At 47.6% G+C, this 27201-nt stretch overlaps 10 protein-coding genes across 10 annotated transcripts; 4 read left to right on the forward strand and 6 right to left on the reverse strand.

Moving 5' to 3' along the window:
- Window positions 1-249: 249 nt before the first annotated feature.
- Window positions 250-1366, forward strand: N7487_007233 (RPC34 RNA polymerase subunit family protein; the record flags this gene model as incomplete). The annotated part of the gene is made up of 2 exons (XM_056874963.1): window positions 250-494; window positions 556-1366. 2 exons carry the CDS (start codon window positions 250-252, stop codon window positions 1364-1366), a joined length of 1056 nt encoding a protein of 351 aa, XP_056727151.1.
- A 474-nt stretch (window positions 1367-1840) lies between these two features.
- On the reverse strand, window positions 1841-3091 carry N7487_007234 (putative PHD finger domain protein; the record flags this gene model as incomplete). The annotated part of the gene is made up of 1 exon (XM_056874964.1): window positions 1841-3091. One exon carries the CDS (start codon window positions 3089-3091, stop codon window positions 1841-1843), a length of 1251 nt encoding a protein of 416 aa, XP_056727152.1.
- Window positions 3092-4770: 1679 nt separating this feature from the next.
- Window positions 4771-6247, forward strand: N7487_007235 (uncharacterized protein; the record flags this gene model as incomplete). The annotated part of the gene is made up of 2 exons (XM_056874965.1): window positions 4771-5760; window positions 5852-6247. The coding sequence occupies 2 exons, from the start codon at window positions 4771-4773 to the stop codon at window positions 6245-6247; spliced, it is 1386 nt and encodes a 461-aa protein (XP_056727153.1).
- Window positions 6248-6531: 284 nt separating this feature from the next.
- Window positions 6532-8106, reverse strand: N7487_007236 (uncharacterized protein; the record flags this gene model as incomplete). Its single annotated transcript, XM_056874966.1, has 1 exon — window positions 6532-8106. The coding sequence occupies one exon, from the start codon at window positions 8104-8106 to the stop codon at window positions 6532-6534; it is 1575 nt and encodes a 524-aa protein (XP_056727154.1).
- Window positions 8107-13463: 5357 nt separating this feature from the next.
- N7487_007237 (uncharacterized protein) lies at window positions 13464-14746 on the forward strand (the record flags this gene model as incomplete). The annotated part of the gene is made up of 2 exons (XM_056874967.1): window positions 13464-13659; window positions 13722-14746. The coding sequence occupies 2 exons, from the start codon at window positions 13464-13466 to the stop codon at window positions 14744-14746; spliced, it is 1221 nt and encodes a 406-aa protein (XP_056727155.1).
- A 398-nt stretch (window positions 14747-15144) lies between these two features.
- Window positions 15145-15948, reverse strand: N7487_007238 (class I SAM-dependent methyltransferase; the record flags this gene model as incomplete). The annotated part of the gene is made up of 3 exons (XM_056874968.1): window positions 15145-15241; window positions 15309-15737; window positions 15824-15948. The coding sequence occupies 3 exons, from the start codon at window positions 15946-15948 to the stop codon at window positions 15145-15147; spliced, it is 651 nt and encodes a 216-aa protein (XP_056727156.1).
- Window positions 15949-18345: 2397 nt separating this feature from the next.
- esdC (GTP-binding protein EsdC) lies at window positions 18346-19131 on the forward strand (the record flags this gene model as incomplete). The annotated part of the gene is made up of 1 exon (XM_056874969.1): window positions 18346-19131. The coding sequence occupies one exon, from the start codon at window positions 18346-18348 to the stop codon at window positions 19129-19131; it is 786 nt and encodes a 261-aa protein (XP_056727157.1).
- A 139-nt stretch (window positions 19132-19270) lies between these two features.
- N7487_007240 (uncharacterized protein) lies at window positions 19271-19654 on the reverse strand (the record flags this gene model as incomplete). Its single annotated transcript, XM_056874970.1, has 2 exons — window positions 19271-19500; window positions 19618-19654. Coding segments are annotated over 2 exons (267 nt in total), but the record flags the coding sequence as incomplete, so codon positions are not given.
- Window positions 19655-19952: 298 nt separating this feature from the next.
- N7487_007241 (DNA-directed RNA polymerase II subunit RPB2) lies at window positions 19953-23921 on the reverse strand (the record flags this gene model as incomplete). The annotated part of the gene is made up of 3 exons (XM_056874971.1): window positions 19953-20254; window positions 20315-23688; window positions 23733-23921. 3 exons carry the CDS (start codon window positions 23919-23921, stop codon window positions 20092-20094), a joined length of 3726 nt encoding a protein of 1241 aa, XP_056727159.1. The 3' UTR covers window positions 19953-20091.
- An 828-nt stretch (window positions 23922-24749) lies between these two features.
- N7487_007242 (beta-catenin-like protein 1) lies at window positions 24750-26952 on the reverse strand (the record flags this gene model as incomplete). Its single annotated transcript, XM_056874972.1, has 10 exons — window positions 24750-24832; window positions 24878-24995; window positions 25044-25328; window positions 25379-25893; window positions 25945-26038; window positions 26086-26320; window positions 26372-26478; window positions 26535-26767; window positions 26822-26876; window positions 26926-26952. The coding sequence occupies 10 exons, from the start codon at window positions 26950-26952 to the stop codon at window positions 24750-24752; spliced, it is 1752 nt and encodes a 583-aa protein (XP_056727160.1).
- Window positions 26953-27201: the final 249 nt, after the last annotated feature.

Below are 27201 nucleotides of genomic sequence, written 5' to 3' on the forward strand. Positions count from 1 at the left end.
CAGGCATTAACGCTGACATTGAAGCTCCGCGGGGCTAAACCCTTTTAGGTCAGACCCAGTCCCCGCTGAGAAAAAGTCGCCAAAAAAACACCATTTGTGATCCATTCGTGACTCAAATTTACCGACATCGACACACCATGGTCCTCTAACTTACTCCCTGACTCTAGCACCCTCCCTTGAACATGAAAAACCACGAGCCTCTTCGACTGAACCTTGATTTTGCCTGATATCTCCGTCGCATCTCCAACAATGGCCTCCGCGGGGTCCCAAGTGGCCGAGCTTGCCTCCAAGCTTTACGACGCATGCGTGAATGAATTTGCTCCTGATCACCTGTTCTATCAGAACGACTTCCTCAATCTCAAAGTGATCCCAAAGAACGACGTTGCGCTACTGCTAGAATGCACACAGAGCCTCGTCAATCAAAATCTCTTTCGACTCCTCCAAAAAGATGGAAAGCTCACGTGGAAGCTCATTGACCGCGAGGATGCCGAAAAGTAGGAATCGCATGCATCTCTGTGTCGATAAACCACATAACTAACCCCTCCTCCCTTTCAGGCTCCGCAACCTCACCCCGGACGAGGCCATGGTCTACAATGTCATCCACTCCACAGAACGAACAGGTATCTGGGTGCGGCACATCGGAAACCGCACGAACCTGCACAAGTCGATTCTCGACCGATGCCTGAAAGCCCTCGAAGGGAAAAATTACATCAAATCCCTCCACAATGTCAAATACCCCAGCCGCAAGATGTACATGTTGGCCGGGCTTGCTCCGAGCGAAGAAGTAACCGGAGGAGCCTGGTTCACGGACGGTGTACTGGACGCCAACTTCATCAACAGTGTTGCAGGTTACATCGAGTACACCGTGAGCCGGAAGAGTTGGTTCGAAGTCCCAGCCTCAGACCGCAAGAACAAGCGCATCAAAACCGCCTCCGGCAAGGCAGACGTCAGGTCCGATGAGAAAACCTACCTCCCCTACCCCCACGGTTACACAGGATACCCGACCGTGGCGCAGATCACCGCGGCCGTCAATGACAGTGGCATTACTCCCGTCCGCCTGGGCGAAGAGAGTATCGTGCAACTCCTCGAAATGCTTTGCTACGACAACAAGCTCGTCGCATTAGGAAACGGCGAATGGTACAGATCCCTCAAGAGCCCTGAGGCCGTCAAAGCGAACCAATCCCGCAAGCCGCCCGTCGAGGGCGAGGATCTCTCCGTTGCAAACAAGCACCTTGTGAAGAACGGCATGACGGAAGCCCCCTGCGGCCAGTGCCCAGTGTTCAAGCTGTGCGCACCAGGCGGCGCAGTCAGCCCCGAGACCTGTGAGTACTTTGATCCGTGGCTGAGCAATGGGCTTGGGTTCTGAGTGGACTGGCGGGCAATGGCTTTTCCACGAATATCTGATTTCTGACTTTCGGCGTACTGTGTGCGCCCGTGTGCCAACATGTTTTGCATGGAAGAAACAAAAAAAGGGGATATGTGCATAGCGATGGCGTTTTCGACTTGATTTGGTTAGGCTCCGGCTCACTGGTGACCCTGGGAATATTGGGCGCTGGATGTGCACGGCTTGGACATACGCTTGGCTGTAGCTGGGAATGGATACCTAGGGGAGGGAATATCTGCTTCCTGTTTTCCTTTTCCCTCAGGGATTAGTGTCAGTTTTTGTCTAGAATAGGCAGAATATGAAATTGATTCCGTTTAAACAAATTTGAATTATGCAGTTAAACTAGTAACAAGTAGATGTTTTTTGTCCAGTCCAGTCCAACACCATATAAATCCCTCAAACGCCATGGGTATATCAACCGTCATACAGATCATAGAAAAGGAAGAGCACAGAGAATCACTTGCCCAGAGTACGTCTGCACTCATCGCAGTACCAAGTCCCAACCGGCTCGCGCGTCAGGCCAACACACTTCCAGTGGAACCACTCATAGGGACATTCGTCATTATCGCAAGCCACCATGTCCCCATGGCTAACAGTGCGGCAGGTACAATAGACCTTGGAATCCTCATTGCCCTCATCCTCATCCTCATCATCGACATCCTCATCAGCAGCACCGTCACTCTTGTCGGAGTCCGATGTATCAGCACTGCTGAGCATGGAGTCATCATCCTCATCGCCTTCTCCATTAGGAGACTTCTTCGAAGACTTGATACGACCACTAGCACTGGAAGAGCGCTTGATCGGCTTTCCACTCGCAGTCTTCAGTTTCTTCACTTGCTGGTGCGGTGCGACCTTTTTAGTCAGTGCCTTCTTGATCCCGATGCTAGAACGGGGGCCGGCACTGCCTGCTCGGCTGCCAGCCGGTGTACCAGGTTTCGGTGTACCGGGACCCATGGAGGACTGACGAAGATTCGACGAAGCTACGGGGAGGGTATTAAGAGATGGGTTCAAGCGGCGACGCTTGCTGTCCACAGCCCCAGCAGAGGATTCACGTTGACGTTGTTGGAGGTGTACGACAGCTGCTGCTGCTGGAGTAGCCGGTGCAGAGTTGCGTGCTGTGGTTTGTCCGAGCTGGGCTGCGGAGCTGGTGGCGCGAGGAGTTGTGGATTGATTCAAGCGCTGCGCAGCAGCCAGGATGGGGTTCGCGTTTCCGGAAGTCGGGTTGAGGGGTGTTGAGTAGGCGGGGGTGTCGGTAGGTGTGGAGTCAGGGAGGAAGATCTTGGGTGGGTTGCGGTATTTGTTTTTTGAGTCGAAGAGGGAAGGAAGAGGAGGGTCGTTGGTGAGGAGGCCTTCGTTGACTAGATCGCGAATGCGCACGTCGAGTCGTTTGATCTGACGATCAAGGAGGACACATGCTTTCTCGCTGAGCTGGATCTTCTCGTTCTGCAGTTCGTGGGATTTGTCCATGTTCTGTAGAATAGTCTTGCTATATGGCTCTTCCTTTGGGTTCGGTGTCAGACTGCCGTTCAGTTTGATGAATTTCTGGATGCTGCTGTCGCGAGAGTTGATTGTAGCGCGACACTCCTGCATAACCTTGTCCTTGGCCTGGATTTCCTCCATGAGGTGGTTGATCTCAGCTGGAAGATTCGCCACATCGTGGACGAACTGCTCCAGGACAGTTGCGCAGTCCTCTGCACCGTGTGCCATTTTGGATTCGGTCGCAGGGCGGGTTGAAGGTGGCTCCTATATGGATGTTGAGGAAGTGAAACACAACTCAACCGGGCTCGATGTAAGCACTTGTTCCGAGTTTTATCTTATTGTACCGAATTCGGATGACTAGATGAAGCCCTGGCCTTTTCTCACGTCGTTATTCGGACACCCATCATAGGTGACAAATTGGTTGAAGTCGAACATATGCTGACTCATTCATGAGTAATCTTCGGATCGGCACCGTGATAGTCCGAAGTATAGACGTTTTTTCCCACCTTATACACTTAGATTTTTGAATCACTACTATATTTCGGGGTTTGAACTATATCTATACAATTATAGACTATTAGATTATATTTTAGAAAGTGAAAATACAATCGCAGACGTCACTGGTCAAAAAATGACTCCTTTTTGGAGCGAATTTAGATTTCAAAACAAGCCCGTTAGAATATTATGGGACCAAAGCCCGACATGCTTTAATAGAGCTCTTATTGAAATTAATAAGTTGTTAGTTATAGCGGCGAGGTTAAATCATTCTGCATTTTCCATCTGGAAAGCGTCTTTCGAATAACGAAAATGGTCGTCAAGGATTTGATCCATGGACCCTAAATGAGTTTGTAACGTATTTCAGTCTTCTGACTATTGTTCTGGATATTTCGCTGTCTTTGATGCATCGTTTGTTTATGATTTTATAAGTTCAAGCGCTATACATAAATCAATCGATGATCTTCCCATGCTTATATAGCCTCTGCTTGATCTAATTCGAAGATCTAACCAACCTATCAAAATCCCGCGGCCTTGTGTGGCTTGCTTTCCAGGATATATATGGTCTACGATCGTCGAGCCCTCCCTAAATATTCCTATATATGGCCAGTTTAGTGTATATATTTCTAGCGCTATACTAAATTATCGGGTTTAAGCCAAATGGCCTAGCGCCCGAGAAGTAGTTCAGTGCCCAGCTAAAAATCATAGAGCTTGGTTAAAGTGCAAGCTAGCGGAACGCATGCGAAGGAGACAGAAGTGCGAAGAGAGTAACTCTAGAGGGTGATGTTTGGTCGGTAGAAGTTCAAGATATCACTTTTGAGAAACGAAACACATCATCTTGAGACGAATATCATAACAACCTTGGAACTCAATTCTGCTTCCATCTACTTGATAACCTTGAAGAGCTATGCAAGAAGGTTTGCCTGAAAACAGACCTGTGTGATCTTGCTTTTTGCCGTCTGAGTAAACCTTTCTACCCTGGACAGAGCACTCGGGGCTCGCCATATCATGAAAACAAAGTCTATTCATCAAGTCTCAACTCTCTTCAGCCATCAACCCTCTTCCACTTGAAACCATCTTCGGAAACCCTTACGATTACCATAAAGCATCTACCCCCAGAAGTTCTACCTTCTCCAAGCCCTTTTCCTTTTACTGGCAACCTTTCACCCAGTTTGAAACCTGGGCACATGCCTTCCTTGGTCTATCCACGTCGGATATCACTTCAGAAGTCTTCTTTCTTATGATCCCAACGGTCTTTTTAGTCGTCTTTTCGCTCGTCTTTTGAACCCTATTTTCGACCATCTTTTCAATCGACCTTGCAGTCGTTTCTTCCGGTCGTCTTCGTTAGGTTCTCTCGGATCGTGCTCCCAGATTACCTCTCATCCGTTCCCACCACCTCATTCAGAAGCAATATGCCACCTTCCAAGCTGGTAAGGAATGTTCATCAGTGTGACCCCAAGCCACAGAGCTCTACAGCGAGCCCCCAACACAAGGCCCCAAGGGCTTCGCGCAGTACCAATATCTTCCCTGTCCCAAAGAGTGACCCCATATGTCGAACGTGGCCGATGATCTTGCGCACAATTGTGCGCAAGATGAACCACACCGGTGTATGTATGATTACGTGCGTTCGTCGAGGAAGAAGTCCCGACCCTAGGGACAGTACAACCACTGTGTTAGTTATTTGCAATTCCGAGAAACCGCCCAGCCACCGAGAACACTCGATTGTTAAGATTCGGGAGCTCCTCGACAGCAACTACCTGTCGGGTGTAGCAGTCAACTTTGTACGGGGGGATTTTGTCCGGGGAGCATCCGGCCTCAACGCAGAAGAGCTCGACCGTCGAGCGATACAGCTACCATCTATGCCCGGACAAAGCCTGGCACTGAATAATGCCTCGGGTTCTGGCACGCTTGGCGGGTTTTTGGAACTCAAGATGCCCGGGGAAGCCAAGTACAGGACCATGGCACTCACTTGCTTTCACTGCGTCAATCCAAGAGAGACCGGGCTAGACCGTGCCCTCGTCAAGAGGCTCCGAGTGTGGCGTCAGGAAGGGATCGCGCCAGACGACGATATGAGGACGGAACTTCAGGTCCAACACCCGAGTCGTACGGCTGTCAAAGAGAAGATCAAATCCCTGAAAGATGCAATCCATGCGATAGAAGAGAATGAGGAATATGTCCAATTCAGCGAATTGGAGGGCGATATCGAATCTATCTGCGGCCGACATGCGGCAAAAGCTTTCTCCAGAATGACCAGTACCCTGTGCGAGCTGAAGGAATTTTTCCAAGATATCGAGGCCTTCAAACAAGCGGACCGTGGGTATTTCGGCCCCGTGTATGCTGGCTCAGGCTTCAGAGAAACATGTTCAACCACCCCATCCAATCTCGATTGGGCGCTTATTGAGGTTCCGCATGATCGGGTTGGGGAAAATATAGTGAAACTTCTTTTTTCGCGTGATTTTGGCTGAAGCAAATGCTAATAATATTACCTCTTAGACACCTGACGGGAATTATCTGAAAGACGCCCCCATACCCGAAGATCTTGATGGCATGCCGCTGTTCATTCATGGGCAGCGATCTGGCTATTGCAAAGGGAAAAAGGATACCCTTGACACTGCCGTACTATCGCACGAAATTGAAGATGGTACGACAATTACCCGCACCACCTATGAGCATCCGATTCGCCCACAGAGTGGTGTCCAGTTTTCACAAGCTGGGGACTCTGGCTCGTTCGTCTTCACCGAATCGTATGTGGTAGTGGGTATGCTTTTTGCCGGCGGAAATAGCCACATGATGTCCTTCTTCACGCCGATTGGGGATGTTTTGAACGATATCAAAACGATCACCAAAGCTGTGGATGTGCGGCTGAAGGTGAGGCCCGGTACTTCTTAGATTGATTCAGGATGTCTCATCATAATCACTGTCTTAACGATTAAACCCTTGTACTAATCCTCAAGAATTCAATTCTATCTGTGGGCGCATTTGAATCATGCGGCCGTTGTGCTCTTCCATAAGAACCCTTAGTTAAAGTAGCCGTAAAACACGAAGACTACTTACTTACTAACCCTATTATAATAATGAAAAGCCACATAGTACTAGTTTGATTATTTTTATGTAGTAGCATGGGCAATTCTTGCTGGCCGATGACTTGGTCAATGTCTTTCTATCCGCTAAGTTCACCCTCTCGAGTTTTCGCCCTTCATGATGATCACCTCTACCGTAGGGAGATTGAAGTCATCAAGAATCTCCACAATCTGATCCCTCGTATTGCGCCAGTCTCGATTGCTCCGCAAGCGTACGGTCATCAAAACGGCCGGTGATGTTTTCTCGCTCTGGTTCATTCCTACACGCGGCATTGAAAGTAGTTGCATATCCGTATGATCAATTGTGGCCATGATTCTTTGATTTAACTCCAAGCTCACTGGCCAAAGCGGGTCGGATTTTTCAAGGCACCGCAAGAAAAACGTGTACACGTCCGGGTCCGATATTTCGATATTGAGGTGTGCAAGACCGGCATCGGAGAAGTGTTTCCAGACCTGTCGACATGCCAAGATCCAAGAGTCATCGAAGGTATTGCGAATGGCAGAGAAGATCAAAGTAGGCTTCCAGTTGAAAAAGTCATTTTCGTGCTTGCATTCTCTAAGCTTCATGGAGATTGGGTAGACATTGTGTTCAGCAAGAGTTGCCAGAATTTTTCGAACGAGGACACAATCCTCGAGAACATCGCTAAGAGGGTCACTTGGTTTCAATTTTTGCATCTTAACTGGGAAAGAGCAAAGAAATGGCCCTCCGGCTCGTTGGGATTCGTTGATAAATCCATCCGGTTCGACGTGCCAAATGCCAGTGTCATCATTGCTATCGCAGCTGGTTCTGATGCGACGGCCATCTTGGACAGGAGAAGCGTAGGCACAAATTTTATGGGAGCCTTTGGGGTAGTTTACCTCATCATCGTCATCATCATCGATATCGAGGGAGGCTTGTGATGATGTAGTCGAGCTAGTAGGCGAGAGAGGGTGGGGACCGACTAGGGAGAACGTGTCGGAGCAATTCTGAGAGGACGAGTCGGAGCCTTTGTCACTGGCAGAACCTGACGTGCCGTTCTTTTCAACATCATGATCCCCCTGAATGAAACCACCACATACAGCGCCGGACTCATCGGAACCGGGGTTACCGGCGGAGACCGCGTCAGAGTGATTATTAGTAGCAGCGTTGCACAAAATGACGGTTTCAGCGTCAGATTCAGACTGAGAAGATGTGTCCCAGGTGGCGCTCGATTGAGAATTTGAGATTTCATTGCAGTTATCGGCTGGGGCCGCGCCAGAGTTATTCAGAGCAGCAGGGTTGCGCAGAATAACAGTTTCAGCGTCAGAATTGGACAGGGAGGATGTGTCACAGATAGCGATTGGTTGAGTATTCGGGTTTTCCTTATGGTAATCGTCAAACAAACCGCTTATTTTTAAGACGTTGCTCTCTGGAAAGGTTGTGTTGAGGGTGATGGGGGATGAGCTAGTAGGCGAAGACAAGTCGGAGCCATTGGAAGAGAACGTGTCAGATCCATCATCAGATGATGAATCAGAGTTACCAGGGGAGGAATTATCGGATGCGATAGCGCTTCTGGTGCCGGAGACCCCATGAGATGATGATGAGCTGGGCTTCGCTTTGGCTTCAATATCAAGACTGGTTGCGGTGAGAGAATGAGACATGGTGACAGGTTGAAGCTCGCAGTTTTTGCGGATATGCTTTTCACGCATCGTGATAGGTGGGAATTCGGACCTGGGTCCAGTGGACGCCTCAGGCAAGGTGATGGTTTGAAGGTATCAGTGAGAAAAGAAGGTGCAGGTTAGGGAGCTGTTGAAATCTGAGGCGAGATAGTGCTGTTGAGCCCACTTGAGAAAATATGGGATGGAAGAATTTGCTAAAACTGATGAGGAATTTGGAAAGGATAAAGGGAGTTGATGAGAAATGTGGAGAGACTTTGGGGATATAGCCTTGGTAGAGTATGTGCGGCTCAAGGGGTCTGGGCAAACCTTAAAATTCTCCAGGAAGTGAGAGTACCTACTTAGGTAGTAGTACCTAGCTATGGCATCAACATTGCTTGTAACAGCCTTTGGCCTCTGGTTCAAGTTTGTAAACAATTGCTGGGCCATTCCATTCTTTTACAATAACCCATTGGTACCAATAAATAGTTCACACTGCGCTATGTCTTCGCAATTTTTATTCGATACGAGTCTGGTCTCTTTAGCTGTTAGCGTCTACTCTCTGGGGACTAAGAGAAGGAGGGAGGGAGTCGATTCATACGTAGAGCGAGCTTTCCTAATAAGCTCAGCGTTGAAAAAAAAAAATTCAGTCTACGATTATATTACGTGTAAGTATGTATATTTTGGATGGAATTGCTACATAAAAGATGCTTAAATTTGTTGATATGCAGTGGCGCACTAAGTACATAGTAGACTGTTGGTGGGCTGTTTGTGGCGGTACCACACATTGCAACACTTATGAAGATTTCACCATGCAATATATCAAAAATATTTATAAGCAACCGGGCGGTTTGGCCGAGTGGTTAAGGCGATTGACTCGAAATCAATTCCATTCGTGGGCGCATGTTCGAATCATGCAGCCGTCGTGCTATTTCTTTTTTTGTGTTGATTTTTTTCTATATCAAAAAACTGATTCAAAATTTCTTTTTATTTAACAACTCTATATTTTACTACCAGTCAATACAGCTGTCCTTAGTTCACTAAAGCAGTCTAATAACAAAGGACTAAATTGAATTAGGGATACATATACAGAGTATTACACCGCTATCCTAGAGTAGGCTAATCCTATAGTTATAAGTACATACATACGTACCTAAATTGTTATGTCTATCTTGGCAGTAGACGTTGTGTCGGCGTATAAAGACCGGCCGGCATACGGGAGGATTTATTAATCTTCCGTATTTTGTAATTTATACCATTTAATCAAGGCTCCAGACATAGGTAGCCATAAATTGCTAAGAGAACCAACATAGAAATGCAGAGACTTGAATGCTATTGATTGGACCTCCTATTTTACAAATACTACATTCTTCGACAGCTAATTAGAACCCGACAAACAAGGCATTGGTGTATATATCCTAACAGAACCTCCCAACACAAACGCGTCTCCATCATCTAATGATTGCATACTACGGAGATGATATACTCGGGACTTGGATATATGCCTCTTGAAGACTCGATGGTAGTCGACAGTGGCGTTATAGAAAGGCTCTACAAACTTGATTTGAAGGGTTTAGGGGCACCACGGGCCTTCTCGTTGGATTTAAGCTCGCTCGCCATGTAAGCAATATTTCCTCGTCCTTAACGATCTTGGAAATCGATTTCAATATGGACAGTGATACAAGAAATTTTCTGGGAAGGTGTGATTCTTGGTTTGATTCTTTTATCTTTGGACATTTTCATTCTCCTTCCACTTGCGATCTATGCGGCTATAATTCAGATGGACCTCGACTCTGGACTCGTTTAGCAGGATGAGATAGGAGGCTATTGCTGTGGCCGAAAAGATGCCGGTGAAATAAATTTAACTTCCATTATATCATTAAGAGACGCATGATTTTCGAGGGTTCTACTTCCTACGCTAGCTAGCAAGGACAGAGGCCGCATACGTGGTGGCTACCTACTATTGCTGAAATAAACTTCTTTCAAGAAATGCAAAGATAACATTTAAGAGCTATTGGCCTTCGGTCAACATCCGAGGTGTGTGTGATATATTTTATGTCCGCAATCATATCGTCGATATGGGTGAAAAAAGAGGGCAAAAGCATGAAGCCATTTGCAGAGATCACGCCGCCGAGCACCACATGGGATTCGGGGAACACAAGCGAGCCAGAATCACCAGCTTGCGAAAATTGAATGTCACCCTATGGACAAATGGGGTATTCATACGTGGTGCGGGTTATAACATGACGATCTTCAATTTCATGCTCGACAATGGCACGGAATAAATATGCCCGAACAGGGGGTCACATTCAGAGCCACATTCTAGCCAGGCATAGAAGGTAGATCATGGCCCCGGGTGATAGTGGTCGCCCGTCATCAAAATAGGACAGGTGGCAGTGTGCGACAATTGGACACATTCCAGTCTCAGAAAAGCTTTACAGCTTCAGGTCGCCGATCCAACTACTTTCCAATCAAGCAAGATCATCCACGGACAATATCTCCTTTCACGAACTCGACTGCCATGTCCCGAAAGTTGTTCTTGTCGAGCAGGTTCCGAATATGCGTGCTTAATCGGTCTCAATGCTCCGGGGACGGCTCGAATTGCGCACCACCAGAATAGCGGTCTTGCTCCCCTTAAGAGTGAAATTTTCCCCCACCGCACGTAGGTGATGAGAAACCCCAGACCGCTCCATATAGTGAACAATTTTGTCTCGTATTTTAGCCCATTTATGGCATATCCGGCTTTTTGGAGATTGGAAAGGTGTTAGGGGTGACAAGGCCAACAAAGCCGCCTCGATAGGCTGTCATTTGTCGTTTGCCTGATGTGCTCGCTTTAATTTGTGTTCTCGGTTGGGAGATTCGGAGTCTGGGTCAGTGAGCCCTGCATCTTTCTGGTGGATGGCCATTTTTGCCACATTCACTTCAAGAATGAAAGTCAGAGAAGAAAGGTAAAAAAGGCACAATGATGAGCGTAGTAAATACCGAGCTTTTTCTTCGGAGGAGATCAACATTCTAGATCAGCTCCCTGTTTAGGCTAGTTATATAGTGGTGTAGTTATCAAGCTATTATAGGAGAGTTATCTTTTGGGGCGTAAATTAGCTGTATATCGCAGTGTGCAGGTGTCATTACCAAAATCTCTCGTATATGACCCATCTTGAAGTTAACTCACAGATACATTTGTGTAGAGCCTGACGGCAGTGATAGATAGTGGTTGATGTCTAGAACATCTTCGATGATAAACAGCAGAGGAATCTATATAGCAGCCAGTCCCCGGAAAGGCAGGCTGGGATCAACAAATACAGCGTATGTGCTCGGCTATTACTGAGTGAGAAAAAAGCAAGTGAAGTGAAGTGAAGTGAAAGAGAGAAGCACCAGAAGGCTTGATATAGTTATAGAAGGATTGGTTCCTTAGGTGTCAAGGCCCTGTTTGTCCTCAAACAAAAACTTCCTAGATATTTTAAATAAAGTCTCAGCACCATGACTATTTAATTTGGTGGGACTCAAGTAAATTATATAAAAGGAAAGACCACAAAGGAACAAAATCACGTTCAACGACTATGCGAAGAGATAGCACGAAGAACGATAATCTACACAGAAGGGAAACCATTAGAACCTGCTAAATAAAAAGGGAGCCTACACCTAGAAAGTGTTAAATTCAGGTAAAGCTAACAATATCCCCGTGAATACTCCACAAAATATGCGAGGATACCAAAAGACCTATATATGCATAGCTCTAGGAGCAATATACACTTTTGTAATCAAATATCAACTGTCTATGCTAGATGCTAAAGTAGCCGATTTTATTATTTATTGAAATTTGACATGTTACCTTTTAAGAGAAATGGAGTTTCATTGAATTTGTAACCCCAAATCCGGAATATTTTCGGCCTAAGTAAACCCCGAATTAAATGCACATTTGTATGTATGACGGGGATTTCCCAGGAATAGATATAAGCGCCTGCAAAAGTTGATACTATATAGAAAACGTCCAAAAGCAGGCATAATGGTGTTACATTCGGCACTTCGCTACTAGCGAATTCGATCTCGCTCACTGTATCCCCAGGTAAATCTGAAACTTATACCGATAGACGGAGGAAGACAAAATCTTATGGATCAAAGTTCGTGGGACAGATTGTGAGATTGTGTTGTTGACACTTGACCAGCTGACATATCCCTACATCAAAAGATATAAAGACAGCCTGAGCCATCTGCCCCAACTCTTATTTGTTCTAGTAATTATTTTATGAACAACTCAACGATCTCTTTCTCTTCTATAGAATGAAGGCTACTGTCTTCTTCCTTGTTCTTGTGAATGGGGCCATGGTACTGGCGACCTCTCCAATTATTCCAATTATATCAACCTACCTGCCATACGTATACTCTCTAAGTGCATTTAATTAATATTTTACAAGTATATACTTTACAGTGTTAAACCGTAAAAGTTTTTTCCTTTCCAAAGTGCAAAAGTCATCTAGCAAGCAGCACAAAAGATATCAAAAAAAAACGCCATAAAATGTGTACCATTAAATCATAAACTATAAACCATACTCATCATAAAAGTACCCTCCTAACATTTCCTTTACTTCCTAAGTACCTGAAATTAGTGCTTATGCTTCAAGAAGGCGGTGATGAAATAGGCGGTAGAGCAATATCCAATGAGAGAGTTGTATGACGCTGATCTCTATCGTCGCCCGTACCTGTCTTCGAGTCTTCGGAGCCAAGTTCTCTCTAGATTCTAGATTTAAACGGCAAAAAGATAAGCACGACACGACGGCTGCATGATTCGAACATGCGCCCACGAATGGAATTGATTTCGAGTCAATCGCCTTAACCACTCGGCCAAACCGCCTTGTTGATAAATTAAGTTCTTTGTTAATGACGTGTTAACTAGTGGCAGAGAAGTGTAATTCCAGCTTCGAGCTTTACTTATAGACACACATGAAGGGTTCAAGGGTAATTGACAGAGTGATGTTAATGTTTTGATATTACAGACACACTATTCACAAATTGCCCATTGCGAGCCAAACCGCAGAGATCTTCAGGATAGGTAGCGGGCGCAGAGGCAGGCTGTAGCCACACACCAATCAACAAAGCTCTGACGTGGCTATATACAGTATACAGGTGCCAAGAGGTTAGTGTTTTAATGTCAGCCATTATATCCAATGATTAGTCGCAATAACTTAAGTGGTCTTCGTATGCGGCTTTGCGCCAGCCCCCAGAATCCCCTATCCATTGGACCCTTTCCCCGCCTAGGCGATCAAGTTAGTCCCGTGGAGAAGCCCTATTTCCTCAAATTTCTCCTGCCACACCTTCAGTTCGTATTTTCACTCGCACCCAAGGGTTCTTCATCGCTTTCCTGTTCTCTCTACTCCGTACTCCGTATACAATTTGTCTATTCCGGGTTAGATATTATGGCGCCTTTACTCGCTACCTTAATACCCCGCGATTCTCGATTCAATCCAGCTACAACCTCGAATGAATTCAGGGATCAATATATCCACCCAGGCGATATTTTCAGTGTCCTACTCATTTTGGGCGGTGATGTCGTCGCTCGCGCTCTGGCGCAACTCGCAGATGGCGGACTAACGCCTTTCACGTTCTCATTTGGTACTGCGCCTCTATACCCTATTCCGACGCTAGCTATATGCTAACTTAACCCGCTCGAATAGGATGGGTAGCTTATTCCGTCTCCGCGCTTGTCTCTGCCGTTGGCGAAAACAAGCTTATGCCACAGAGCCCAGATTGCCAATGCAAAGTCATCAACGGCAAGAACGGACAAATAAGAAACAATTCGAGCTGGGTTCTAGGCAGAATTGTGCGCGATTTTGAGATATGGAGCGACCTTGCGACCAAGCAAAAGACTAGAGAGCTCTTGACCACAAAGTGGATCGAGATGAAAGCCCGAGATACGGATGCAGAGGAGCCAACAAGAGCTGGCCTTGTTGTTACTATCTATAAGCCAAGTGACACAAGTCGTGCTGGCGTAGCAAAGCGCGATATGGTCTACTGGAGCGGCTTGCTTGTCTTGGTAGTTCAGCTGGGAATCGCAGCTATACCCTGTGGACTGTTTGGCGATTGGGGTATTTTGTTAATCACAGTGTGTGGTAATGCGCTTGCCATTGCCACGGGCCTTCTCCCACAATGGAAGAAGGAAAAGTGGGCATGTCGGACTAAGTCTAAAGAGACCTATGTTCTTACTAGAGGCAACGGCGCCCAACATGCTATCGTCATCCTAGGTAATAAACATGGCTTGAATCTTGAAGATTTGGCATCGGGGCAGAGCAACATTGATGCCTCTACTAATAATCTTACCCGAATTATTCTTCTAATACTCTCGACTCTTTGGGTTCTTTTTCTTATCGCCGCATCGGGTCTAAAGACGAACACTTGGTTTCTTCTTGGCATCGGTGCTATCGGCATTGTTCAAAATGTTTTTGTTGCTGGTTGGAATAGGCGACCAGAAAATTTTGGCATCCCTCTTGATTTTATAGATGTCTTTGGCCAAACGAAAGTGATGGAAACACTACAGGACGTTGAAAAAAGCTATCAGTATTTAGGTCAGAGCATGCTGCAAGAGTTTTTCTCTAGAAAGCTTCGTCCAGACGAAGAAGAAGAGTGGGAACAGATCAACAAATCTCATGAAGCTAGAAGGCTCCGGGCTCAACAGCAGCAAGCTCAATACCCTCAAGCTTAGCAATCTCAAGTCCGGGGATCGCCAGGCTGAAATGCTCTTCTAAAACTACCCAGAACACATACGGCCAAGCTCAAGACAGTCATGTAAATTTGGAGAGCGTGGATGATCTTGCTCAAATATGATCGAACAAAAAATTATTTTGACGTTGAAGCGTTTAATTGTGCGATATGGACAGTAAATCACAACACTTTCAAGGAGCTAATTCGAAACGTCACTCGAAGTGATTTGGATCTACTCCAAGAGCTAGATAGTTCTGAAGGGCCAGATTATTCCAAACGACTACCACTGCACCTTGCAGCGGAACGAGGGGACTAAGGGATGATCTGCCGGTCATGTCGACTTTCCAGCTTAGTACCTCATATTATTCAGAACAATTACACCAAGTAAACAAACATAACTCAGACTTCGTTAGCATCAACCTCCTCACTCTTCACCTTCCCTTCCTCTTCCTTCTCCTTCTCCTCCGCCGTAGGCTTCCTCCCCCAAACCCTCCTCCTATGTAACATTAGCTCAACCGCTCTATCAAATATCCAATAGAGTAAAATAAAAAAAGAAAACTCACGCATACTGCCACATATGAATGTGCGGATCCTGCAGCTCCTTCCTAACCTTCGCTAACAAAACCAAAACCTCCTCCTTCGCCCACGGCACTGGAACCCCAAATTTAGTAAGAAGATACATGCCCCAACCCTCCATACCAGCGATCCACTGATGATAATGCAACCTCCCCACTTCCTTAAGTGTAGGGTCACGCGCCCACGGACCAACAGGCCACCTATACAAATTCTCATGGATATCCACAAAACCGGCCTTTTCCATCGCCGTACGCATCGTGTCCAGCGTATCGAGGGGGTGATTCCATTCCTGTCCGGCGCGGAATACCGCTTCAGTGAACTGGACCATACTGGAATTTGGGGACATGCTTGAATCTGAGCATTGGATTCGGGGGTCGCCTTCTATTTGTTCGACCCAGCCACCTGGGGTTAGGTTTCTGGTACTTTGGTGTTAGATAGGCATTCAGGAAGGAAGTAGGGTAAGGGTAGTAGGTATTGAGGCGGCGTGGGTAGATAGGCTTACTTGTAACACTGAGCGAATAGACCATCCCATTCAACAGGCGTGAAGGCGCCTATTAGCTGACGCATGTGGATTAGGTCGAAGGGTTGACGCCAGGTCCATTCCTGTAGGACGTCGTCGACTTCCATGATGCAGTTTGGGGGGAGCCAGTCTCCTGGTGGGGGGAAGAGGTCTACGCCTCTGACAGTTGCTTGGTTTGGTCAGCTCGCTGTCTAGGTGCTATGGTATTATATGTATGAATACATGTACTTACCATCTGGGAACATGTCGGCTACATCGCTGTATTTTGTCAGTTGGTGTTCTTGGGTTGGGGAAGTTGTGCTCTTACATGGCCCAGGTGCCTCGGCCTGTGCCGATATCCAGGATTTGCTTGCATTTGGTCAGTGAGGGCTTTCAATGGCTCCTTTGTTTCTGGGTGTATGTCTATACTTTGGGGTCTTTCAGTGGTGCCTGGTAGAGTGGGTTGCCGGTATTGGAGTCTAGAAGTATACACAGGAGGTGACTGGTTGAGTTAGTGTTATGTGTGTTAGTGTGGTGATATCATAACTCACCCTGCCTCTAAACTCTCAAATTGTTGGTCGTCGGATGGAAACCTAGAGGAATATTAGAAGGCATATCGTAGAGTTGATGTTCAGGTATGTACCAAGATGCACCTTCCCTCACAGTCTGATAGCTGATATATTGTTAATGTCCAACCTCAGGAGATTCGAACATATGCATACCGTCTTCCATTTTCAAACACTCCCCGATAGACGGATGATGATAGAGAGGTTGTTTCACTGAAGTCTAGGTTAGAATTGATTGATAGTAGTCTAGTGCATATACCCACGAAGCAAAGTCACTATCTACATAATTATCACCTCCACGGCCATAGTAAACCGGATCCTATTGATATTAGATCCCGGTCAATTGGATTATAAGCATTCACTTACAATCTCGATTGATTTGTCCATCGCTAGAAATACTCAAAGAAAAGAAGTGCAATTTCAAAGACAAAAGACAAGAACTCCATTATTTAACACGTTGTGAGGATTGAAATGACAAAAGAACCCATCAAGGATCCAGACGGATACATGACTCTTTCCAGGTTTAGTGCTTTGCGTGTCTCATGGATCCGCTAACGGCCTTACAGATGCCCCCTTGTCGTTAATATATTTTACCCACCTCTACCATCGCAGAAGGATTGAAGGATTGGACCAATCAGAGAGATAAGGAAATCCACCGGTCGCAATTTCTATACTGAAGTGTCTTTTTTTTCTTTCTTTTTGTTCTCAAAATGAGGGAAAGAATATTAAGAGGAGGAAGAAGACAAAGAAAGACAGAGAGACAATTGCCGAAGAGGCGGAAAAGGAGAAGGTCGGCACTTCATCCACATGGCACAATCACCTCAATATCATCCCTGTCCATCATCCCTGTTCCAATAATCCCGGTCAGCCTGTCTTTGATTCAATCGGGCCTAATGCATCTCATCCCGCGTCTTAGTCTCGGCGGATTTTCAATTAGGAAGGACTGGTGACGTCTGTGACTCGGATGTTTTAATCTCGGAGAGTACATTAACACACACCAGGATCCTTTGAAATCCTGTCTTTAATGTTGCTAGTTCTTTGTATTGGCATGAGACACACATTCCCCGCATACTTCCAGAACCTATCTACGAAGATGAGGGGTTGAGACGGTCCAACCTCATCCCATATCTCCCGAGACTCCGATCCCCCAAGGCTCAACAAAGTCTAGACATGACAACACATACCCCCTCCACAATTAATGAGGCTGACAACTTCTTCAGACTTCCAATCCTTGAATCCTTGAAGTTGCTTGGACAATGGCCCTCTCGTACAACAAACTCTCTCCTCTTCTGGTCCGAGCGCCAGCGTTAAATGCTGGTCAGTCATTGGCCACAGCCAAGAGGGCAGCACATCACAGTGCAACTTGCATTGAACCAACCAACATCGTCAATTACCCGCTCACCTCCAGTATGGATTCTGCACTGCTGATCGAATCGACCTGCTTAAAAGAATGCCATAGCCACCTCAAGGCGGATTTCTTCTCTCTTTTTTTCTTCAGCGAGCGTTTGTTGTGTATATCTGCCCTATTCGAGTGATCCTGAGCACTGGTTGCCTGGACCTTTTTTTTTCTTTCTTTATCTTCTATACTATTCTAATTTTTTTACCCTTTTTACTCTCAAACGAGCTGTGCTCTTTGAGATTCTGCCTTGCTACGGATTTTCCTCGAATTTTACAACTATTAACAGTTTTACTTGTCGCCGGTCGACTTGATTTCGCTGTTTAACAGATATCTACAACAAACTCAACTTTAATATAATCTCGCTCGATTATTCTTCTTTTCTTTGTCGGACCGGTTTCCCAAAGATCAGCAAAGAGTCCAATATTTCCAGTCAACTTTGACAACCCAAACTCCGGTAGTTTTAGGTTGTTCTAGCTATATACGATACTCTTGATCTTTTGCCTTCACGACAAACCCTTTTTTTTAACAATTCCAATTTTTGTGTCTACATTTGATTCATCATGGCCGCCGTTCAACTCAAGTTCTCCCTCCGGACCTCGTCCAACGTCAAGACCGTCCACCTGGTCGGTTCATGGGACAACTACCAACGCCAGATCCCGCTCTCCAGCGAAGACAAGCCCGGCGCCTGGGTCGGCAAGTTCCGCTTCCAGACCTCAATGCTCCAACTCGGAGGTCGTTACTGGTACTACTACATGATGGACGGGTACCACGTATCCCACGACCCAGCCGTCGAATACACCGTCGAGCCCACCACCGGCCGCAAGCTCAACATCCTCGATGTTCCCGGCGGAAAGCCCAGCACCCGATCATCCGCACCAAAGACCAGCCGCGGCAACATCGCCACTGGCCGCGCCCTGTCCCCCTCGCGCATCCAGCACCCAAAGCCAACAAAGCACTACGCTTCCCGCCAACTCCGCGAAGCAGACTTCGCTCCAACCGTCGACGACCTCACCCGTCGCTTCGCGGGCTCCCGCCTGTCAGATGAGTACTCGTACTCGAACAGCCCGCCCAGCTCTGCGGGGTCATCTCTTTCGTCGCGGTCGTCCTCCGGCTCCACTTCGCCTTCCTCGCTCTCGTCTATGAGTGAGCCCCCTGTCCACTGCCGCTGCGAGCGCTACGGTATCACCCGCAAGGGTGACCGTGTCAAGCTTGACTGTGGTGGTTCGCGCTGTGGATACGTTGAGTCTTCGGACGATAGCTGCTCGGAGTCTGAGTATGAGAGTGATGAGGAGTACACCCGTGCTCGCAATGCTGTTCGTCGTCAGGGTATTGTTGTTCGTCGGTAGATGGGGTATTATGTGGCGGGTTCTTGGGACCTTGCTAGGTTATTTTGCTCTATTTGTTCCTTTCGCTTGACTTGTTCGGGTCTGGTGAGACTTGGTCATTGCGTTTGTTTTGATTTCTGAAAATCATAAAAAATTTACCAAAAACAGCCCGGGCCGTGGGTGGACTGGTTTCGCGCTGCGGTTGGGCGGGGATGAGGATTGTGTGCTGAGAGGGGAGGAGAAAGAAGGGGAATAGGAGAGAGGATTGGGGAAGAAGAGTGCTAAAGAAGAAGAAGAAGAAGCCATCGATTACAATACCTAGGTATTTCGATGTGGACAACATCCACCCTGGATCATCGAATCCAGCCTCGTGGACTCCGACAAGCTTATCTTGAACCGGTCAAGATCCCGATCTGACCAGCACAAGCCCTAAGACGACAAGATCTGTCTTGAGCCTCCTGGATCCAAAGGAGGCCTGACCAAGATGAAAAACGGTATCTCGTCAACCAAAGAACATCCCTCCGATGTCATGGACTTGTTTCATGCTTTGGTTTAGGTCTCACTCTGAGGTGCCAATGAATAATGAGATATGACCTGCGTTCATGTTTACTGTAGATTGATGGTTCTTGTAGTTGTAGCCACGAATCCCGACTAGATTTCCCAGAACCCGGGATCGGGATATCTCAGTAGATTCAAATATGTGTGGCGACAGGAGACAAGAGAGGTTAAGGTTAAGGTGTATAACAAAAGAAAGGGGTATAGCCGTGTTGAATGTGTTGGAGCATCAACTCTACTTATAGATCTACCTAGGTAGGAGCAATGGAAAAAACTACACAAAAAGTGTTTCAATTCAAGTATGTAGGGCCGGTTATTGTAATGCGATGGCCAACGATCCTCCGAGACGCCGCGAAACAGGCCAAGCAGATGCGCATTTTTCCAGCAAGATCATTAAAGTACAAATATGAAGAGAGCAACCGTAAATCAACGCACCGAAACCCCAGAGCGATCGGTGAACATCCGAGCGGCAATGTTCATGGAGGCCAGCTCTTGGAACAACAGCTTGGCGGCGTAGGGGATGTGGACTTGCGAGATACGGTGCTTGTTGTTGCAAAGACGACACTCGAAAAGGCCCTTCTTCAGTTTCCTATCAAGACGGTTAGTTTGGTGTGCGATGAAAAACCAATAAAGTAGGGATTAAACTTACGCAACCGGTGTCATCAGGCCGCAGTCGTCGCAAATATGAACACGGAACGGATCAGAAACATCAAAGAGACGCTCCTTCAGGAAAGCACTGGCACCGTGGGCGATCATACAATCACGTTCCATCTCTCCGAAACGGAGACCACCATCACGGGCACGACCCTCCACGGGCTGGCGAGTCAGAATCTGAGTGGGACCACGAGCACGAGCGTGGATCTTATCGTCCACCATGTGGCGAAGACGCTGGTAGTAGGTAGGACCCAGGAACACTTGCGCCACCATCTTGCGACCAGTGTGGCCGTTAAACATGACCTCGAAACCACGCGACTGGTAGCCGTGCTCACGCAGCAGACGAGAGACGGAGTCGACAGTGACATCAGTGAAAGGAGTAGCATCACCCTCGAATCCACGAAGAGCGGAAACCTTGCTGAGCTGACATTCGATCAAATGGGCAATGGTCATTCGAGACGGAATGGCGTGGGGGTTAATAATCAGATCGGGAACGACACCTTCCCGAGTAAAAGGCATGTCTTCCTGTCGGTAGGTGATACCAATAGTACCCTTCTGACCGTGACGAGAGGCGAACTTGTCACCAATCTGGGGGATCTTGGTGGTACGCATGCGAACCTTGACGAACTTCAGGTCATCGTTACCAGTGGAGATCAACACCTGATCAACGATACCGTTCTCGGTACTACGCAGAGGCGTCGACACATCAATCTTGGTGTGTGCTTTGGTGCGCTGACCGAGCTCCTCCGCATCGGCGGCCAAGGGAGCTGTCTTTCCAATAATAATGTCTTCTCCAGAGACACGGACACCGGGAGCAACGATACCGTCCTCGTCCAGCTTGTCATAAGTACCCTTGCGCATGCCAAGGGTGTCAATCCGCATGGGTTTCTCGAATCTTTCAACAACTTGCAGTCCAACCATCTTCTCAGTATCCGCGTAGGTACGGTAGAAGAGACTGCGGAACAGACCACGATCAATACTGCTCTGGTTCATAATAACGGAATCTTCCTGGTTGTAACCAGAGTAAGTTGCAATAGCGACAATAGCGTTCTGACCGGCGGGCAACTCTCGGAAACGCAGGAACTCCATGGACCGAGTGGTGGCCAAGGGCTTTTGCGGGTAGTAGAGAATGTTGGCCATAGTCTCCATGCGCTGGGAAAAGTTCGTTAAGAAAACACCCATGGCTTGTTTACCCATGGCAGACTGATATGTGTTACGTGGCGACTGGTTGTGATCCGGGAAAGGAATAATACTGGCGCAAACACCCAAGATCATACTAGGGTGAATTTCGCAGTGCGTCCAGGTGTGGGCACGCTGGCTGAGAATCGACCGAACACGCTTGTTGGGGTCGCTGGTTTCGTCTTCTGGCAGAGCGTAGCCGGCCTGAAGCTGGCGAGATATCTCAAGGTCCTCGGGGGTCATGACAATCATGATGGTTTCCTCTTCTTCGGCGTCGACATACTCAACTGCTCCAGAACGTACCAGGCCATCCCATCCAAAGTATTGTTCCCGGCGTTCTTCTGGGCCCAAGTCTGTTGGCAAGTCTTTGTCGGACTCAAGCTTCCGAATGTGGTCCTTGTTAAGGACCAATCCACCCGAGTTCTCACTCTTGGGGTCGTTATCGATAACGAACAGTGGCCGACATACACGTCCAGTATCAGTGAAGATTTTGAACTCCCGTTCACGAATGTCACGAATCAAACTGACTTCGTGGGAGATCATGTTTCGTCGACGCAGATTCTGCATCGTAGTAACAAGGTGCGAAGGGTCCCGGTGAATACCCACCCAGACACCATTGACAAACACCTTTGTCGCGTTGGGTGTCACTTGCGGTTCAAACTCCTCGAGGACTTCCATGTTACGTTGAATCATGAAGTCCACGATGGGCTCGGCAGGTGTACCAACTGTGATGTAACACATCAGTGCCAGGTTCTTGACCAAACCACAAGCTTGACCTTCGGGTGTCTCGGCCGGGCAGACCAGGCCCCAATGAGTATTATGGAGTTGGCGAGGTTTGGCAATCTTTCCATCTCTGCCAATGGGTGTGTTGGTTCGGCGCAAGTGAGACAAAGAGGAAGCGAATGTGTAACGACTCAGCACCTGAGACACACCAGCCTTAGCGGAAGCCGCCTTCTTCTGCTCGCCCCAGTTACCGGTAGCAAGAGCATACTTCAATCCACCGGTCAATGTGCTAGCCTTAATACCAATGTTGAGATAAATTTCGCGATTGGTCTCAACGCATCGCTGCACATAACGCTGAAGATCCTTTGTTACTCGGGTGAAAAGAGTCCGGAAAAGACTTGCCAAAAGCGGGCCAGCCAAATCAAGTCGCTTCTTTCCGAAGTGGTCACGGTCATCGACATCACGGCGACCCAAAGCACACTGAAGAAGTCGGTGCACCATATATCCAAGGAAGAAAGCTTTGCGAGTTTCGCTGCCCTCGTTCTGAGAAATGTGAGGCAGCAATTCCTTCTGCATAATATCCCGGGCGTAGCGCACACGACGATCGTGGTTCAGGTTCGACTGTGACGACCCACGCTTGGCAATGAAATCTAGGGCAACTTCACGGTCCTGGATGACAAAGCCCTCCTCAATACACGGCTTCAGCATCTCCAACATGGGGGTATCGTTGCGGTCATAGCAAATGTGATTGAGGATATCTTCGTCGGAAACGACGCCCAGCGCACGGAAAACAACGACGATTGGAATATCGGCCTTAACATATGGAAGCGTCGAGCGAATAGTCGGGCCAAATCCTCCTTTGGCGCTGTCACCCTTGGCGAACAGCTTCAAAGTAAGCGATGAAAGCATGCGCGAGCCCTTCTCGACTGCACTTCGAATTTCGGCAATGTATGGTGTCGGGCTGGGGGGTGCCTTCTTGAAGACTTGGACGATGTTGCCCGCACTGCGCTCCTGGGCGATCAAAACCTTCTCACTGCCGTTAATGACGAAGTAACCACCAGAGTCGTAGGGGCACTCGTTCCAAGCATAAAGTGACGATTCGTTCAAATCCTTGAGGATACAGTATTTAGATTTCAGCATAATGGGCATCTTTCCAATGAAGACTGTCTCCTCCTTCATCTGCTCCTGGGGCAGCTGCTTCGTTTTCCACTCGAGGTATGTGCCTTGAGTCTTTGCATCGGTTTCGCCATCATTATCATCGTCATCGTTGTTAGGCTTGCCGATCCTCTCACGGCCTTCCACAATCTTCTTTGTGACACCGAGGTAAAGTGGGGAAGCGTAAGTGAGGTTTCGTAGACGAGCTTCCTGGGGCAACATGATCGTGGTCGCGCCATCGCCTTCTGTAACGGATGGGCGCGAAAGCATGACAGTACCAAATTTGAGCTCGTAACGGCGCACAACGATCGGCTCGATTTCGTCTTCGGAGGGGGGAGAGTTTGGTCGAGAACCACCTGGCCTTGCTCCTCCACAAGCTCCTGCATCGTCGAGGAGATGAATTCATCGAATGAGTCTAGCTGCTGAGAGACGAGACCCTTCGAGTCGAAAAAGGACGAAATCACCGTCCAGCAATCCTCGGAGGTGATGCCCTCATCCGCCTCATCGTAAAAGTCCTCCTCGTATGTCTCGTCGTAGTCCGCCATGATTGCGGAAAACTGGGGTTAGATATTGATTAAAATAATGAAGAGAGTTGAAACAGGAAACAAAAAAAGCGCAAGGCGCGTCGGCGTGGGAGCAGCTCCGCGAGAATCGCCCAGCGCGCTGCAACGCCCGCCTGTCAGTTTCTGAAAGTGGGAGTTGTAAAGAAGTCAGGAAGTCAGAGACAGATGCAAAAGGCAAGGCTGACAAACTGGGGGGGATGAATGAGAGGCTCCCCGACAATATTCCGATGAAGGGACTGATCTCCAGACGTTTGGATGCTTCTCTGCCAGGCGCTAGTCTCGATGGGGTGGGTTGCACGTGATTTTGTTTCACCGCCCTTGCAATATTGTGGTCGAAGATGCACGTGATTCCTCCTGGCCGCCAAGGAAACATGGCGGAGATCATGATGAGAGAGAGATTAGGGTATAGAATCATGTATGTTGACAAATTGTATGGATTGATTGTATTGAGGGGTGATAGTTGAAGACGTGTCGCAAACTTGAGTTTTATCGACTCATGCAAGAATGTATATAGCGACAAACGCATTTTATGCGCGTTCCCCGACAACCTTAATCTATGAAACTCTTAGGCACAAACCCATTTTCTCACACTTACAGGCTCTAATTAAAAGCTACTAAATGCCTGCCATCTTTACATTAAAATTCATATATAAGTGACGGGAATGAGGTCTATGAGAGCAACACATTGAACCCGAACGACATAATATATCTGGGTGGAATCTCTGTGAATGTTGGCTCCTAGGTGTGGACCTTTTGGATGTGATTTATTGGTAACAATGATATTATGATACATTACAATTCCGTCGTCGTTCAAACAAACTGCAAAAGAGTGCTCAACATGTCCTTCAAGTCCTTATGGCCCGGTTCATCCTCTCCGAGACCTTCGATTTGTTCTACCCGAGTTAGCTCCGACTATTATAGCGATGTGGGTTACTCACCTTGCAACGTGCCGCGGATTAGGGACAAATCTTCGTCACGGTCCGCAAGAAGTGAGACAATCTTCTTCTTCGCTCCATCATCTTCAGCAATGAGCCATGCCAGAATAACATCAATTGTCTAGAGCAGTTAGCGAACAGCCTTGCCAGCAAAGAAGAGAAATCATACCTGCAATGAGAACAGACCTGCATCCAACCGCCTCGACAACCATTCGCCAGCCATAAGTTCTTGCTCCTCTTTATCAAATGTTCTGCGCTCTTTTTCAATGGCTTGTTCGACAGGTGACACGCGCGCGGCATACTCGCGCCGGAGATTGACGAGCTTCTCGATCCTCGCGTAGTCCTTCTCCATAAACTTGGCCAACGTCCGGATGCGAGTAGCAGAACCACCGGGCAGAAGACGGAGAAGGGAGGCAAATATTCCCAATAAATGTTCAATAGTTTGGCCCTCTTGCTGGATGGATATTAGCACAACGCAATTTCACTGTGAGAGACCGAGCTTACCTTCTTCAGGAACATTCCGAAAACTGTCTTCAGGCCAGCTGCCTCGACCAGTCTCTCGCAGGCTGGTGCACCTCCCACTCCGCCCAAGGCATGGTCAAGAACTCTCAAAGCACGTGGCTTACTGAACTTGCCTTCCTTGAGCATGATCAGCGCAAGCTCAACTCCTTCGGCCTCCACGAACTTGTCTTTCCCTGCATCTTCCTCGACAAGGCAGATCAAAGCATCAAACAGATTCTCGACATATTCTTCCTCGTCAGAGTCCTTGGCTGGATCCCGTTTCCGGTATGCACTGAGCAGCTGGAGGAGGATATCGATCCCGTCGAGCTCAATAAACTTCGTGCGATTCTTTGGGGTAGACTGTAAAAGGATTGCCAGTATTTCTGCGGCATATTGTTTGTTTTGGCTGACCGCCGCTTCTTTTCGCTGAATACGAGACAAGATCCAGGGCAAGATTGCAGCGTCCTGTCCAATTTTCTCCGCATGTGATGTCTGGGAGGCCAGGTTTTCCATTACACCTGTATCTAATTAGCAAATTCTCCCATTTTCAATAAAAACATGATACTCACCTAGCACATAGTATACTCCCGCCCGATCTGTCTCAGAACCTTCATCAAGTCGGGAGAGATTTTGAGCGAGCAATTCGATGAGATCAGCCTCCATCTAGTCATAGTTAGCGTTGTGACCCATAGTATCATGCCACAACATACCATTGCGTTAACAAGAGCATCCCATTGTTCTTGCTCTGCCTCCACATCCTCGTCTGTCAATTCATTGATTATCTGGACGACATCAATTGCAATGTCGGCATTTTCATGCGACAAGAGAGAGGTCAAGGATGCGACGCACCCCATCTTAGCAAATTCCTCGTATAGATCAGAATGCTCAGACAGGATGGACAAGCCTTTGATTTCAGTATCCAAGTCGGCCTCGGAAGCCATGAACCTGCAGCATAATTAGCATCTAGTAAATACAGCTGCTCCGGTATCCACGTACTTTTGCGGATCACTCTCAAACTTTGCTCGTAGTTCAGCGTTCTTGGAGATCTTCTTCTCGAAATTCAATGCGAAGCGACGCACCCACGCAGAGTCGAACTTCTCGGGCTAGATGAGTACTGTCAGCACCTGGACACATATACCGTGTACCCCAAGTTCCGTACCGGAGCCTCGTCTTCCTCTTGCTGATCAATGTATTCCATTGCCTGGGCTGTCTTCTGCTCCATTCCACCGCCGAAGAAGCGGCCCTCCTCGTCATCTGGGACGTCATCTTCGAAGTCTGGAGGGAGCTCGGGTCCAGCTTCACCATCGTCAATTTCATCCTCCACCATGGGCGCTTTCCCCTTTGATCGCACATCCCCACTTGCATCTAATTTTGCTGATTTGTAGACCTCATCTGTTGGTTATCGTCAGGATTTGCGGCCAGCTCGTTTGCGGGGAAAGGGCGTACTTGGATCTTGGACGGGCTCGAACTTGCGCTTAGCGCTACCTGTGGCAGATGGTTTCTTTGGACGTCAGATATGCATTCGTTAAGTAGACGGACTTGGAACTCACTTTAAAGAGCTCATCGACGTTCGTCATGGTTGCTGCGGCTAAAACGCCTGTTAAGTGGACAATGTGAAGGCAACCAATCTCTGACACGCTGGTATATCAAATGAGATTGATTATATGAGAGAAACGTTCAAAGCAGCAGTGAGGAAAATATAAATATAAAGGAAAGGCCAGACGACGCTGTCGCATCGTCCTTCACTACGCGGGCAAAAGTAATACGGTGACCAATAAGAGCTAAAGACGCAGCGACGCCAAGCGTTCCGAGGCCGCAGATTTCTC

Source organism: Penicillium crustosum (assembly GCF_028827405.1).
Source record: "Penicillium crustosum strain IBT 35664 chromosome Unknown utg000003l_segment0_segment0, whole genome shotgun sequence".
NCBI classification, from domain to species: Eukaryota; Fungi; Ascomycota; class Eurotiomycetes; order Eurotiales; family Aspergillaceae; genus Penicillium; species Penicillium crustosum.